This window comes from Erythrolamprus reginae, chromosome 2, assembly GCF_031021105.1.
Source record: "Erythrolamprus reginae isolate rEryReg1 chromosome 2, rEryReg1.hap1, whole genome shotgun sequence".
Taxonomy (NCBI): domain Eukaryota; kingdom Metazoa; phylum Chordata; class Lepidosauria; order Squamata; family Dipsadidae; genus Erythrolamprus; species Erythrolamprus reginae.
The window spans coordinates 76,911,653-76,928,927 of record NC_091951.1 but is presented as its reverse complement, the minus strand read 5'-3'; the positions used below and the strand labels follow the sequence as shown (position 1 = coordinate 76,928,927).

At 40.8% G+C, this 17,275-nt stretch overlaps 1 protein-coding gene across 1 annotated transcript in view; it reads right to left on the bottom strand.

The window, feature by feature from the left end:
* Window positions 1-11,220: 11,220 nt before the first annotated feature.
* Window positions 11,221-17,275, bottom strand: part of MCM2 (minichromosome maintenance complex component 2) — a 41,294-nt gene continuing 35,239 nt past the window's right edge. Inside the window, exons 15-16 of the mRNA XM_070738376.1 lie at window positions 14,791-14,946; window positions 11,221-12,986 (exon numbers count right to left, since the gene is read on the bottom strand). Of these exons, the coding sequence (XP_070594477.1) occupies window positions 12,876-12,986; window positions 14,791-14,946 (267 nt within the window). The 3' untranslated portion in view covers window positions 11,221-12,875. The remainder of the gene's footprint in view (window positions 12,987-14,790; window positions 14,947-17,275) is intronic.

The window sequence follows — 17,275 nt, the reverse complement described above, 5'->3', positions numbered from 1 at the left end:
GGTTTATAACTGAAGTCTCCCTCCCCACCCCCACCCTCCAAATTATCCATAGGTACTTGGGCTTTATCAGGGGCATCCAAGGAGATAAAATAAAAATAAAAATGGTGGTAATTCCTGTGCAATGGCAGCTGCCATCTTGTTTCTTCATCTCACCTTAGACCTTAGATTGATGGGCTGCACAGTGTTTAATGTTTGAAAGTGAAAAGATAATCTGGAGCTCAGGTAACACTGTTGGCATTTTTTCCTATGCTCATGTGCAACCACATGAAAAGTCTTATTTGACATCAGGATGTCTGAAGGTTGAGTCATGGCAACTGGATGTATTTTTCTTCTTAGTTGGAGACTTTTTGTTGTTCACGCAAGCAACTTCATTGTCAGTCAGAGCGAGCTAGAGGTGGAGCTCTTGCCTCACAATCAGGAGGTTGTGAGTTCGATCCTAGGTAGAGGCAGATGTAAGGGTCTTCTGCTTGGGCAGGGGGTTGGACTAGATCAGGGGTGGGCAATTAATTTTGCCATGGGGCCGCATGAGAAATTGGAATGGTTGTAGAGGGCTGGATTAATATAATTAACTCAGTTCTACCCAATACTGTAAAGACCCAAACCCTGGCCTGACCTAAACACCCAGACCCACTCTACAGACCCCTAATTGTTTGCTTTATGGAAACACAGTGCACCACAATCACTGTGCTGGAGTGTTTGGGTGGTTTCTGTTCTCAGCTGCAGGAACCGGAGGAGTCCTGGCAGATGCAGTGAGCTCTTTCATCCTTGCACTGGAGTGGACCCCGACCTCTGTGGACCAGTCACAGATAGCGGGCAGGCCGGTCACAGACAGTGGGTGGACTGGATGCGGGCCGCGGGCTGCCCCTTGCCCAGATCTGGGCTAGATGACCTGCAAGGTCCCTTTCAACTCTGTTAATCTGTATCTGTTTTGGGGAGCATTGTCATGTATTTTGGGAAGGAAACCTCTGAAGTTGGCCCAGGAAGAGTTGGCACATTTCAATGACTCTCTCTCGGTAATCAACTTCATGCCCTACTTCAGTGGACCCCAAACTTTCTGGCACCAGGAACCAGTTTTGGAAGAAAAATTGTCTTCCATGGACCAGGGGGGAGCAGATAGTTTAGCACATAACCTAGATCCTGTGCATGCACAGATGAAGTTTCACCCACTTGCCTGCTGCTTGTGTGGCCTGATTGCTAACAGGCTGTGGACCGGTATTGGTTCCCCGGGGTTTGGGAACCCTACCTTATATGTCCTACATGTCTTAACAATTTATTCTCTTCAATCTGCTTAATCTGGAGCCCCCAGGTCCTCTAGTTGTCCTTCTTAGCTTCTAAGTCATCACCTTCCCCATTTTTCCATCCCAACCTAACCTAAACTGGCATGCTGTCGTTTTGATCTTGCAGTCTAGTCTTTGACTTTCATAGGTTCTGGTGCCCTCCAGATGTTTTGTGTTACAGCTTCCATCAGTTTCTGTCCTAGTATTTCTTAATCCAGAATGTCTAGAGGACACTAAATTGCCTACCCTAAACAGCTGATAAGGCCTTTGCCTTGCAGAGATTGTAAAATTGATTGTTCTCTGCTGATAGCCCATCTAGCATTGCTCCTGCTGACTGAGACTTCTGGCATTTGTAGTTCAGCAATGCTTGCAGAGCCCCCAGGCTTCCCATCTTTGCCCCACGGCTTATTCCTTTATATTTCAACATGAATGCTACTGACTGCAAGAGCAGATATCAATTGCATGCAGGGCAATGCTGACCTTGTGTGGTATAGCAGCTCCTTTGAGCCTCAGCCAAAATGCTTTCTATCAGCTTCTTTCCATTCAAGGCTCTCCAAATGACTGAACAAAAGAAGCACGAATCTAACCAACGTATCCATGATAGCTGGGGCCAGCTGCATTGGCAGGGAATAGAATTCTCAATGGGTATCCTCAAATTATTCAAATGAGAAAAAGCCATAAAGGAGAGGATGTGTATGTTTGGAGATCCGTGCTTTCCTAGGAAGTGTATAGTAAACAGGAACAGGAATACAGGAAACGATCTTAAATTAACCAGGCACTATCTCAGCATAATTTGTACTGATAGATAACTTCTATAGGATATAGGGGGCATAAATGGATAGGTGGGAATGAAACAAGAGAGTAAAAGCAACCGAGCTATTATGGATTCCAAGAATGAATGAGAATGGTAGCTATCTGGTAGATTTAGCTTTCCCTTTATCAGATAACAAGCCTAACTTTACCTATAAAACAGCTAAATTTTGTATCACAGCTATTAAAGCATACAAATGATTTGCCATAGGATTAGATTAGGGTAACAAAGAACAGCTATTAAACCAAGGGTGAATTATGTTATAAGCCATGTCATTAAAATTTTACGTATGATTTTAAGTGCTGTATTATTATTCTGCTATTTTGTTCTGCAATTCTCTCTACTATTCATTGTTTGAATATTTAATTTTACCTCCTAACTTTAGATACATGATTTAAGCATAGTTCTATTCATACATAGCATGAAAAAGTACATCTAAAAAGCAATGCTGATTTTATTGTTTATTATGAAAGCTTGAGAGAATTAGTAACAAATGCAAAAGGAATGAGAAGTTTGGCAAATGATACAGATTATTTCTTGGTGGTGGTTGTGTGGAATAAAATAGATAGGGGAGAAAAAGCAAAAATGGAAGCAAAAATGAAAGCATGAATGTTAGACTTGAATATGCCAGAGGAGTCTTTGCTGCCCGCAAGCCTACAAAAAAAATGGTACAGAGAATCTTGTGTTAACCAAAAGTTTGCATAACCTGCTAAGCAAAAGCAGAACCAACACTACATAAGGCAGACAAGATATCAGTTATAGAAAAGAACATAAGACCATAAGAAGAGCCATGCTGAATCAGGCCAAAGCCCATCGAGTCCAGCATTCTGTGTCACACAATGGCCCACCAATTGTCCATGGGGATCTTGAGCAGAAAGAGAAGGCAAGACCCTCCCTTTCCCTGGACCCCCAACAAGTGGTACTCAAGGGAATCCTGCCTGCCTCACCCAACATTGGATATCCATTTCAATAACCATCTATATGCTTGGCGTCCATGAATCTGTCTAATCCTGCCTTGAATCTATCAAGGCTGACAGCTGTCACAACCTCTTCTGGAAGTGAATTCCATAAACCAACGACCCTCTGGGTGAAGAAATATTTCCCTTGATTTGTCCACACTTTCTTACCTTTGAGCTTTAGGGAGAAAAGAAATTTTCTCTATCCACCTTTTCTATCCCATGCATGATTTTATACACTTCAACAAATCACCCCTTAAATGCCCCTTAAAAGAAACAAGGGGGAGGGAGAGAAACTACAATAAAGGACCAAGATCAGAAATACCTAGCAGCCACCCATGCCCTTAAAAAAAACCCCACATTTGACTAGAATAGCACAGAAATAATCAACCAAGCAAAAAGCAGAATAGCCAGAGAATTCCTGGAAGTGTGGCACTCAAATAGCACTCACTCAAATGATTCATCAACAGAATAATAGAACTAGATACAATTTACCACCAAATCAGGTGTAAAATCCAAACTATCCACAACAGACTGACAAGGTGGACCAATTAGAACAGTACTAACACGACGTCCTACTTGTAATGGGTTCTTCATCAAATCACCAAACACCATTCCCATAAAATTCAAACCCACCCAGATTATAAAGACAGCAAGGCAATCTTGACTTCTCAATTCTTGCATAAATGCAGTTTTGGTGAATCCCATAATAAAGTGAATTTTAATCAGGATGCTGCGATGGTTGTAGGTGTGAAAATGATCGTAAGTCACATTTTTTCAATGAATGTTGGCTTTATTGCCTTAAATCCAATGGTGAAATCTACTTATCTTCCCTACAAGGTGCAGAAGTGAGGAAGCATGCACTTTTTCACCCTCTGCACATGCATAGAAGGCTTTGCACATGTGTAGAGGGTTAAAAAAAGAAAATGGCAGTGTCCAGGCAGATGGGCGGAGCCTCATGCTGTCATGTTATTGGTTCTCTGAACCACTGGTGGCTGCTGCTACCAGTACGCCCAAACTGGGCTAAACCGGAAGCATTTCACCCTTGCTTAAATCTATGCTGCTTTATTTAATAAGAGCTCATGTTAAGACTTACAAAGTGGCGCTCAGGGCAGCAAGATGTGCATATCATGCCGCCTTGATTGCATCAGCGAAATCCTGCCCGGCCGCTCTGTTCAGGATGACCTGCTCCCTTCTCAACCAGAGGGGAGTAGGGGAACCCTTGCAGAGCAGTGCCGAGGACTTTAACTCATTTTTCGCTGATAAAATCGCTCAGATTTGGATGGACCTTGACTCCGATTGGATAGCAGTGTTGGCGGACAATCTGTTTGGGAGGAGTTTGACCTGTTGATACCTGATGATGTGGACAAGGCCATGGGAGCTGTGAGTTCCACCACCTGTTTACTGGATCTGTGTCCTTCTTGGCTGGTTTCGGCCAGCAGGGAGGTGACACGGAGCTGGGTGGACTGCTTTCTGCCGCACGAATCCCAGCGACTGATTAGGTCCCACAGAGTTGGCCTTCTCCAGGTCCCGTCAATTAAACAATGCCATCTGGCGGGACCCAGGGGAAGAGCCTTCTCTGTGGTGGCTCCGGCCCTCTGCAATCAACTCCCCTTGGAGATTAAGACTACCCCCACCCACCTTGCCTTTCACAAGCTCCTGAAAACCCACCTATGTCGCCAGGCATGGGGAAATTGATATACCCCTTAGCTACTATGTTTTTATATATGGTTTGTTAGGGTTGTGTGATTGTTTTTTATAATAAGGGTTTTTAAATTGTTTTTTAAACATTGGATTTGTATACTGTGTACTGTTGTGAGCTGCTCTGAGTCCTCGAAGAGGGGCGGCATACAAATCTAATAAATTATAATAATAATAATTATTGTTGTTGTTGTTGTTGTTATTTTATTGTAATTTGTTTTTGGTCTTGTGAACCCCTTAGAGTTTTGTGATATAGTATGATAAATTGTGATATAGTATGTAAATGCATAGGACTGTCATTGACAGAGGAACCCATTCTGTGAGACTGTGCCATTACTTTTAGAGTTTAGGAAAATTATGAGTTTGGTTACTATTCTTATGAGGAGTTTTGGGTTTGTTTTTTTTAAATTGCAATTTAAAATGACATGATTGTCATTTTAAACTGATAATTTTTTCAATTTTTCAATTTTTATGTGATCCGTTCAGAGTTTATGAAATTAAATAGGGTATATTAGTTAATCTTGGGATTATGCTGAATGGTTTAACAAAAAAAATGAATGTACTGTAAGTTTGAAAATGGCAAAATCCATTTTAGGGATCATTAGGCAAAAGATCAAAAATAAGCCTGCCTTTTGCAGATTTATGATCCTATTATTATTAGAATCCCATGTAGAATTCTGGTTAGTGCACACCATAAAAATCCCAGAGACCTGGAGAGTATGCAAAATATAAGAACAAGTGAATAAGTGACAGAATGCTTTTGAGAAAAGGTTAGAATGCTTAAGACTATCTGTCTAGAAAAATTGTGACAAGAAAGATGATCGATACAAGAGAGAAATACAATTTTTTTCCCTTTATCCAGTATTTAGTGAAACTTAATGCAGTGGGAAAAATTGAGTAGAGGTAGAAGAGGATGAGAAGAAAGCATTGTTGAACTTTGAAACTGAATACACCAACTGTAGCAAAGATCATTAATTTAGGGAACTTCCAAAGGGGTCAGTTATTTATTTACAATGTTTATTTTTTTAAATTTTCCCTTAAGTACAACCCTGAAATAAATTTAGAGAGCTTCATCAGCAATGCTTTTCCTGAGTAGGCATCTAGTTCCTGATATCTTTCAGGCTGAATTGCTCTCATACGTTACATGTAGGGCACCTGGGAGATGTTAAGAATTAAGATAGAACCACATTACATAAAGTCTGGAGGGTTTACATTCATTCCCTATTTTTTGCAAAGTCCAGTTCAAAATGCTGGAATAGTCTTTAAAGTACTAATGCTGTAAGCTTTACAAAGCTGAAGGAAGTTATATTTTCCCAGCTCATACTTGGCTGAGCCTTTAAGCCATTCCCCAAATGCCATTATTGGAAGCAGTGCATTGCACATTTCCAAAACGTCAGATATTTTCTGTGATCTAAGTTCTATCATAGAGACTGGCCAGATTTAGTTTTGTTTTTTGGCGTTAGTTGATAATAGTCAAGAACTGTTTTGAGGTGATGAACATAGAAGATAAGTTGAATTACCATTGATATACATGACTTCATATATCTCCACTGACATAATATGCACAGAATAACCTCATACAGTAGTGTAACATTTTGAAGTGAACTCTCCAGGGTCCTGAAAGTGACTGGCTCATTTTTCCAGTCTCAGTGAGTACCCAATCTAGATTTTCTAATTGTTGGAGTCCTCTAAATGTGTGAACTTGAATTCTGGCCATTAGTGTTATCAATGAGAATTCAGGGAATTAAAATCAGTATATCTGGATTCTGTTTTGTAATAATCCAGTAAAGATTGGTAAAGGCTGGCACATTTTAAATCTGACTTTCTTGGATCCTGATATAGAGAAAGAAACTTCAAATCATTTCCAGGTAATGGAATTACTCCTTGGTTTATGGATGAATAGGAAAACAGTCATATCAGTTTTTCCTTTCTATACATTTAGACATCAAGGAGAAAAATACGTCTTTAAAGAAATACATGCTAGCCCAACGTTTGAACATAAATAAAGGAAATCCTTGACTTACAACCCTAATTGGGACTGTAATTTTGCTTGTTATGTGATGAAGTCATTAAATAAGTCATTACAATCCAATTTACAACCATTTTTTACCATGGTTATTAAATTAGCCACTGTGATTGTTAAAGTTGATCCAACTTCCCTTATTGATTTTGCTTGTCAAAAGCTGGCTGGGAATGTTGCAATTCATGATCATGTGAATGTAAAACATGGCAACTATTGTAAATAGTTGGGCTGGTTGCATCAGAATTGCAATCACATGAATATAGGGATGGTGTGATAATCTTAACTTCGGATGGGCTCCATCCCAGAGCTCCACCCAATTTGCACTAAAAGATGTTGAAAGAAAATGCAGGGCGTCCTGCATAAGCTACGCCCACAGTGTGGTAGTAAAATTTTTGGTAGCCCTTCACTGGTCATAAGTCACTTTTTCTGAGTCTGTCATAACTTTGAACCAGAGGTCCCCAAACTTTTTACACAGGGGGCCAGTTCATTGTCCCTCAAACTGTTGTAGGGCCGGACCATAAAAAAAAAAACTATGAACAAATCCCTATGCATACTGCACATACCTTATTTTAAAGTAAAAAACAAAATGGGAACATACTAGTTAGAGGGAGGGAAGAAATCTGAAATGCATATATGTTTATGTTGTGTTTTTAATTTTCTTTTGTTAACATCTGATTGGCTATACAAGGTTTTCTTGGTTTATAGAAAAATGTATAAAGAAAGAAGGAAGCACTTTGGCATAATGCTTAATAAGTTAGAAATATAATTGGTGTTGTACTTTTTGAAGGAACATTAAAGAGAGAATTTAATTAAAAGAAAAGTATGTACCTGTGCTCCTGTCACTCACCCGTGGGCCAGATAAATGTCCTCAGCGGGCCGCATGCGGCCCGCGGGCCATAGTTTGGGGACTGCTGCTTTGAACCATTAAAAATGCATTTATAAGTTGAGGGCTACCTGTATAGTTACGAAATTTAAGTATATTAAAGAAAAGGGGAGGGAATGGACTGTGTCAGGGAAAGGAGGCAGCTATATAATCATTAAAAACGAATGATACAATATCTCAGAGATTTTGATTTATATAAAACTAAACTAAGACTTATTTCTAGGCCAATCTACAGAAGTAAATAGAATAATGGGGAAAAGGCAGAGAAGTGTAGCCAGAAACCACAGGATGCTCAGGTATCTTTTGAAAGCTTGGTGCATGTTCAGTCAAATAGTATTGCCACCCAAGTCCCTTGCTTTCTTTTCCAGTTTATTCTCAAATGAAAAACATTTTCATACAGTTGGAAGAATATCTCTATTTTCTCCCCACAAGGGTATTCTGAACTCCATTAGTGCATGGTAGTCATAGTAATACCCTTCATGGGGATTCTATAAATGTATTCATGCGGTAGGGTTAAGCTAAATCTGAATAATTCTTTTTAAATAGGGAAGCAAAATTAAAATTAAGTATTTTAAAATATTTTGTTCTACATTTCACAGAAATATTTTAAATAGCTTCCTACATTATAGGCCAGCAGCAGCTGCACAAATCAGTCAATTCCCACCTACACACCCTCAGCTAGGTTTCTTGTCAATTAAGCAGATAAACCAATGTGGCAGTGAAGTGTTGATTCTGAAGAATTACTACAGACTGTGTAGTAATTCGAATGTACCATCCCTCTGCAGCTATTTAAAACAGGAGTCAGCCACGCGATTCTGGGGCAAGATGTGACTACTTTAAAAAGCTGCAAACTGTAGTATGTTCCTGCCCACCCCAAGGCATCTTTTCCAATTGATTCCTGTAATACTGCAGTTTTAATGACCAGACATAAACTTGGTTTTGCTGACTTAGCAACTTTACAATTTTCTTCCTAATAAATGCAGTTATGAATAAATTCATAATGCAGTTGTTTTTCCCTGTAAAGCTTCAGGCCAAAATTGTAGTTGTGTGTGAAGGCAATAGCTACAAAAGTCGGCCTTTTGCTCAGTGTGTAGTGAAGAGTTTAAATCATATCTGTAGCAAGAAGTAGCAACTGCACAGCTGATGAAAAATACCCTGTGAATCATATACAAAATGTGGTATGGATTGGTTAAAAAGCCCCTTGGAGATCAAGGGGAAAAGTACTGAGACATTTTGCACAAGACGCAACACTGCTGTGAGATGCGGTTGTATATATTCAGCTTCAGGGCCAGATAAAATAAACACAGAGAAGTAAACACACTCAGCAAGGCCTGTCAGTGACCTTGCCTTATTAACATTTTATTCTGTCCTAATCACAGCTACCCAAGGACTTTAGGTCTGGCTCCTAAAGCAATTTCTACATATTTTAGGGATGTTTTTGTGAATTCAATAGATAGAGAAGTACTGTATTACAAAACCATTGGAAAACTGCCAGGTCACCCAAAGTGAATTGGTATAGCCTATTGGGTAGCAGAAATATTGGAAAATATTTCTCAGTCAACATGGCCTAGACCAGTGATGGCAACCATTTCCCCCCCCTCGGGTGCCCAAAGGGTGTGTGTGTGCGTGCACTAGTGTGTACCTACACCCATAATGCAATGCCCTCCCCCCATGCATGAGCACAACCCCCCCCTCGCTGCCCTCCTGCGCATACACACAGGCCTCACTGAAGCCTCCAGACTCCTGAAACCTGGATTATTATTATTATTATTATTATTAATACTTCTGCCGCACAAATCCCAGCGACCGGTTAGGTCCCACAGAGTTGGCCTTCTCTGGGTTCCATCGACTAACCAATGTCATTTGGCGAGACCCAGGAGAAGAGCCTTCTCTGTGGCGGCCCCGGCCCTCTGGAACCAGCTCCCCCCAGATATCAGAGTTGCCCCCACCCTCCTTTCCTTTTGCAAGCTCCTTAAAACCCACCTCTGTCGTCAGGCATGGGGGAATTGAAATTTCCCTTCCCCTAGACTTATAGAATTTATACATGGTATGCTTGTATGTATGAGTGGTTCTTTAAATTGGGGTTTTTAAGATTATTTTTAATATTAGATTTGTTTACATTGTCTTTTTATATTGTTGTGAGCCACCCCGAGTCTTCGGAGAGGGGCGGCATACAAATCTAATAAATAAATAAATAATTAGATTTCTATGCCGCCCCTCTCTAGAGACATAGGGCAGTGATGGCGAACCTTTTTCCCCCAAGGTGCCAAAAGATCGTGGGTGTGCACAATTGGGCATGTGCGAGTGCCGACACCCATAATTCAATGCTTGGGGAGGGCAAAAACTCCCCCGGAGGCTGGAAACAGCCTGTTTCCCAACTTCTGGTGGGCCCAGTAGGCTCATGTTTCACTCTCCCCAGGCTCCAAAGTTTTCCCTGGAGCCAGTGGAGGGTAAAAATGCCCTCCCCCATCTCCCTGGAGGCTCTCTGGAAGCCAAAACACCTTCCAAGAGCCTCTGTGAGAACTAAAAGCCATCTGGTTGGCAAACACATGCACGTTGGAGCTGGGCTGGGACAACAGCTCGCGTGCCAGCATGGTCTCTTCAGCCTTGAAAGACGGCGTTTAAGAGTTGACTTGATTGAAGTGTATAAAATCATGCACGGGATAGAAAAGGTGAATAGAGAAAAATTATTTTCTCCCTAAAGCTCATAGATAAGAAAGTGAGGACAAATCAAGGGAAATATTTCTTCACCCAGAGGGTCGTTGGTTTATGGAATTCACTTCCAGAAGAGGTCGTGACAGCTGTCAACCTTGATAGCTTCAAGGCAGAATTAAACAAATTCATGGATGCCAAGTGTATCGATGGTTATTGAAACGGATGTCCATGTGCCGCCTCTATGTTGGTTGAAGCAGGCAGGATTCCCTTGAGTACCATTTGTTGGTGGTCAATGGAAAGGGAGGGTTTGCCTTCTCTTTCTGTGCAAGATCCCCATGTTCAATTGGTGGGCCACTGCGTGACAGAGAATGCTGGACTCAATGGGATTTGGCCTGATTCAGCATGGCTCTTCTTATGTTCTTATATAGCTCCGTGTGCCACCTGTGGCACCTGTGCCATAGGTTCGCTATCACTGACATAGGGGAATGCCTCGCATGCTCTCAGATATGGCTCTGTGTGTCACTTTGTAGCATGTGTGCCCTAGGTTCACCATCATTGGCCTAGATATTAATATTGCATTCAAAATGCATGAATGGGACATATACTGTATACTGGATGGCATCAACACGATCTTCTGGTCCTCAGAACTGCATGCTATACAGGGAATAAAATTTTGAGCCTTTAACCTTATGGACTTCACTGAGGATACCAGATCAAGACTTCTAGGTTCAAATACAGGGTCACCTGGAATTGAGCACCGGGGGTAGGAAAAATGAACTCAGTTCTTGTAACAATCCAAGTAGCTCTTTCAGCAGCAATAGAGCCAACAACATATTGCTAAAAACCTAGGTCTGTACTTCTACTTTTCCAAAGAAAATATTTATCTACTAACTATTGTATCGCAAAAAAGGATATTCTATTTTAAAGTTTTTTTATTAGTCTACACAAGGCATCTGGCAATGTTGAACATTCTGGAAATTAAAGGTAAACCATTACGTTTACCGTTGCATATACAAACACTAGAGCTTATTAAGAAAAAGGTTAGAATTTCTACATTGCACCGATATGTAGGCTATGTTGCATAATTACCTCTCAAGGATTATCTCTCAGGTAGCCTTTTCTGCAATCCCCTTAAAAACAGATCCAACATGAACTACAAATACAGTAGAAGAGAATGACCATTCCATTGCATAGACTAGATTGGGTTGTGAACATTCAGAAGAACTCTAAACAGGAAATAATTTAAAGCACAAAAATGGAAATAAAATCTCTTGATTTGGTGATTTAAATCACGGGTAGGAAAACCTAAAGCTTGTTGTATTTACTTCTTTATTTACTAATCTCTCAGCACTAATCAACATCTAGTGCAAAAGAAACATTTTGCATTAGGAGGGAGATACAGATGTTGTGTCTTTAGCATTTAATATATGCTAAAAATCTATCAAAATTCAGGACAAATATTAATTACTGTTGAGCAACTCATTCCAGCTATTTTTCCAGAAGAAATCTTGATTCTGCACAAAATTTGGGCTTTAGACATTCACTCTTTCTGACTCTGGTTGCTAAAAAAACTGGGGAGAACCCAGATATTTGGTGAAGTGCCATCTCCAGCCAAAGCCGATATAAAAATGGATTTGGAAAGTTTAAGAGTTACACTGGATTTAAGTTATCTTTGTTTATTACAAAAGGAGTTCAAACAACAGAAGAAAAATGATAAACATTACCTAAAAATATATTGTTAAAAAACGCAGCGCTCATAGTGAAGCAGCTGATTTTGGAATACTGTATAGCCCTTTTTAAACAGCAAGCCAATTTCTCCCTTTATTTTTAAGAAGTTATTTTAATATCTTTGGGGATAATTTTTAGTAAATGTGTAAATATGGTAAATACTTTAGTAAATATATTTGCCCATCTTTATGAGAAAAAAACATTATTTTCAGGAATGTGTAAAAAATATTTACTTTGGAAAGATAATTTTTGCAGAACTGGGCTAAGCCTCCTCTGGCCTATGCTATTGAATGGCTTCTGACAAGATTTCGAGGTACTTGTGGCATGTCAGTTCCACCCAAACTAGTTTTTCACATCTTTGCTTTGGGCATAAAGCGTAACATAGTTCTAAAAGGAAGACAAAATGTGAATATCTACGAATCTTCAACATAGGCTGTTTTCAACTTTTCACACACAAGCACATGAAACAATAAGCAGGGTACAATGAGAGGGAATGGAAAGCCGCAGATGCTTCAAAGAGTACATGAGCACAGAGTTACTGCTTGTTGGAGATGACCCATTGGCCAGTGTCAAGTCCAATTTCCAAAATGAGGCCAATAGGAAACAATTCCCCTGGGGCTTCATCCAGCAAATGCAACAGCAGGTTTTGTTTTTTTTCTTAACCACAGGACCATTCCATTCTATTCTTATTCTATTTACAGGCCTTTCAGCAGAGCAATTTCCTACTTCTTTTCCAAAGTATATAAGGAAAAGCCTTGAGGATCGCCACGTGTTGCTGCAACAGAAGAAAAAGCATAGCTCTTAACTGCTTTTGTCTTCAACCGCTTGCAAAGTCATTGCCTCAGAAATTTTGCACAATTAATTTCCGCTTGACATCGCGGCTGAACTTGTTCGTCTTGAATAAATCACTATCGAAGAAGGCAGAAAGATTGTGGATGTTGATTTGACGGGCCTGGCAAAGAGAAAGGGAGAGGGACATGGATAGTTAAATGACAATCACACTTGCTGAGAGAAGTTGTGGCAGATTCTCTGCATTAAGATATATTACTCACTGAAATATATAATTTGGCCAAGAGAAAAGTTTACATATGATTATTAATGTGCAATATCTACTATTCACAATATCTCTGTGCCTGTCTAATTTGAATGACTGCCCATCTCACTTTAGCAATTCTAAACAGCTCACAACATATATAAACGCAATACAAAATGTGACTTTGTTTTATTGAATTTGGAATTGAATCTGGAAGATCTATGGACCAGTTTACCTCCGGAACCGCCTGCTACCGCACGAATCCCAGCGACCGATAAGGTCCCACAGAGTTGGCTTTCTCCGAGTCCCGTCAACTAAACAATGTCGTTTGGTGGGCCCCAGGGGAAGAGCCTTCTCTGTGGCGGCCCCGGCCCTCTGGAATCAACTCCCCCCGGAGATTAGAACTGCCCCCACCCTCCTTGTCTTTCGCAAATTACTCAAGACCCATCTATACCGCCAGGCATGGGGGAGTTGAGACACCTTTCCCCCAGGTTTTTTTATATTTATGTTTGGATGTGTTGTTTGCTTTTTAAATTTGATAGGGTTTTTATGTGCTTCTTAATATTAGATTTGTTTTCGCTAGAATATTGTTTTTATTGTTGTTGTGAGCTGCCCCGAGGCTTCAGAGAAGGGCGGCATACAAATCTAAAAAATTGAATTGAATTGAATGCTTTCTGATAGTTTGAGGGTCAACCAAATCTTGGGGGGGGGGGGGGGGGCACAGTGTTCCAAAAGGCAGATGCAGCAGCAGAAAAAACATACTTCCTGGACCTCGCAACATAATATTCCTTAATTATCAGAATTGCCAGCTTGCGTTTTCTATCAGACCTAAACAGGCTAGGTAAAAACAACTGGAGAGAGGCAGTCCTGCACATAAGCAATCTAGGTGACAATCATCTAGTCCAGGGGTAGGCAAAGTTGGCTCTTCTATGACTTGTGGACTTCAACTCCCAGAATTCATGAGCCAATCATGCTAGCTCAGGAATTCTGGGAGTTGAAGTCCAAATGTCATAGAAGATCCAACTTTGCCTATGCTTGACTTAGCCGCACCTGAAAGCATAATGAAAGCCAATACAGCTTGCAGAGCAGAGACTAACCAAGGTACACCCATAACTGTCCATGATGCCACATTCTGGATCACCTGCAATTTTTGGATATTTTTCCAAGGGCAGCCTCATCACAGTAGCTCATTACTTGTTCATTTGGAGGTGAACAAGGCAGATTGTTCTATTGAGTGGACCGTATGGGAAAATATATAATTAAATTGAAATAGATAATTTCCTCTTCCCAGGTAACACTGACATTTGAATAACAAACTGCCAGCATGCACTGCAATCTTCGTGTGTTTTTCACAGATGTGGGTCTAATCAACATCTCAAAATCCTGTTGAATGCAAAACTGCAGCACAGCGTAGCATAGTACATAACATCTATAAGAAAAAAAACATTTTTCCAATTTCTCTCCTTCCAGTGAGATCATTCCCTCTTCCTGATGTCCTTGTGATCACGAGCCCCTCAAAGCCTTTGCACTAATTTATCACATTTGAGGGTTCAGAATAATACAAAAATGTATTGTTTATGAAGTGAACAACTTTTGCCTGTTGTTCTAACATGTCATGCTTTTTTTTTTTTGCGCTCACTTATTCAAAGCTTAGAAAGGGAAACCCAGAATGACTAGTTTTAGTCTTGGTGCAATGTCCACAAAAGGAAATGATGTTCCATACCTTATCAATTAAATCTTTCTCTGGCACTTCAATGCTGTCCTGCTGGGCTCCATAGCGATTCCTCTGATACATCACCTGTTCTGACACAAGTTGCTTCAAAATGAACAGCAAGAGCTCGTTGTTATCCCGCCTGAAGGCAAGGTACCGGGAAAAAGTCTGTGTGCAACAAAGAATGAGAAGGGAGGTCAGGAATGAACCAAAAGCCAAACCAAAAAGTGTTTTCCCAGTTGCATTTGATTGGATTGGATTTGTATGCCGCCCCTCTCCGTAGACTCGGGGCGGCTAACAACAGTAGTAAAACAGCATATGACAATCCAATATTAAAACAGTTAAAAACCCTTATTGTAAAACCAAACATACACACAGACATACCATGCATAAAATTGTAGAGGCCTAGGGGGAAAGAGTATCTCAGTTCCCCCATGCCTGGCGGCAGAGGTGGGTTTTAAGAAGCTTACGAAAGGCAAGAAGGGTGGGAGCAATTCTAATCTCTGGGGGGAGTTGGTTCCAGAGGGTTGGGGCCGCCACAGAGAAAGCTCTTCCCCTGGCTCCCGCCAAGCAACATTGTTTAGTTGATGGGACCCAGAGAAGACCCCCTCTGTGGGACCTAACTGGATGCTGCTCCGAGCCCAGAAAAGAAGGCAGGCAGGGTGGGGCAGGGTGGCTGCATGAGTTCTTGTTATTCTTGGCAGGCGCTGCAATAGCCATGAACTTAAGCTGGCCTGGCCCGGTGTCAAAAAAGGGCCCTAATCACCGTAGCCTATGCCTACCTGACCAAAAACAGGCTCCACTGTATTCAGTGTGACTTACTCCCAGGTAAGTGGGTAGAACAGCCTTCCTCAGCCAATAGTTTGCTTGCAGCTTATAAATATTAACACTAACATTCCATTGGGGCCCAGATCAGAGAGTTGGGGAGGCGCGTGAAATGTTTACTTCTTCATGTTGTGAGTGCTCCTTGTCCACCTCTGAGGAGGATGAGCCAGGCCCATCTTGGTACCCTGGGCCAGTGGTGTTGCCAATTGATGCAGAGAGTGAGAGAGAAATAGACCTGGATGAACCGGAAGGACCACCAGATGCGGCAGATATGCCAATGACAGCAGAGTTAGACTTAGAGGAGGAGGAGGGAGAGGAAGATCTGGAAACTAGATGCCTGCTTTAGAAGAAAGATACAAGAATACTTGTATGGAAAAAGGAAATAGTCTGTGGCTTGTTAGTTCTAGGGAATTGTGACCACTTCCTATAGGTATTTAAGGGTGGTTTATGGGTAATTCGGGGTGGAGTTACAACGTTTTGCAATGGAGTCGGATGATGATTTGAGGTCTCAGCCAGGTTACGGTAGCCATCTGTTATTTCCTTGCTAAGAATCCTTGGAGAAAAAGGTGCCTTGTTTGCTGAAATTTGTGAAGTCTGTGAAACCAGAGAATCCTTATCTCACGGAGGAATGTGCCAACAGCCTAGCCATGAAACTGTTAAATCTTAGTTAGCCTCACTGAGAAACTGCCAAGATTTATCCCATGCATGCCTTTAGCTTGTAAAAATTAGACTTTATGTATAGAGACTGATTCCTCCTTTGTTTTCAAGCTGTGTAGGCTGGGATAGAACACTTCCTAACAGAAAATAATTGAGAAGCACTGATTTAAAGCAAGGAGCACAGAAATGATTTTGCCAAATACTGGGCATTAGAGGGGTTCCCCACCCTCCTACACCTGAGTTTTCTGGGGGAGGGCAGAAAGATAAAGAGTAAGAAATAGCCTTCAAATTTTTGGACCTTCTGGACATTTAAAAATGTTTAAGAAAGCAGGCAAAACATCATTAAAGTACTCACATTGTTTCAGCAGACAACTGATTCAAAGTTGCCTATAAGCTGCCTACACACAAATATACAACATATTTTTTCATTCATTGTATGTTTTAATCTTACCACTCCACCAAGAAGTTCAGGATAACGAGTATGGTTATTTATTCATATTTTAGTCTTCCAAACTAAGGTTGATCTGAGATCACTCAATAAACTCCCCAAAGAGTGGATTAGAAATTGATCTCTCTGATCACATCAAAGGCCTTTCAAGTTGGCCCAATTCTCATATTAACTTCAGTGTCTCCGGTATCCAACCCCCATCTCAAAAGCTATTTCATTCATCAGGAGTGCGGATGATAGGTCTCTTAGCCTATTCCTTTGCCATCTGGCAGCATTTTCCAGGATTCATTACTGGGATTCATTGAGGCCCAAGCAAGGCATTTACTCATCTCTTGAACAGTCCAAAAGAAATGCTTTGAAATAATGAATAATATTCTTGAGATTTCGTCATCTTCGAAGATCAAACTGCTAATATAGCTGACAGTCTTACTTGTCCTAAGGGACTCTTCATGGATATCTAGAGACCCTGGATATTTTTGGAGAATTATTATAATTTCTCTATCAATCTTCTCCTGCAATTTTGAGTTGACTAGGGTAGGTTTCCACATACTACACACACAATAATGA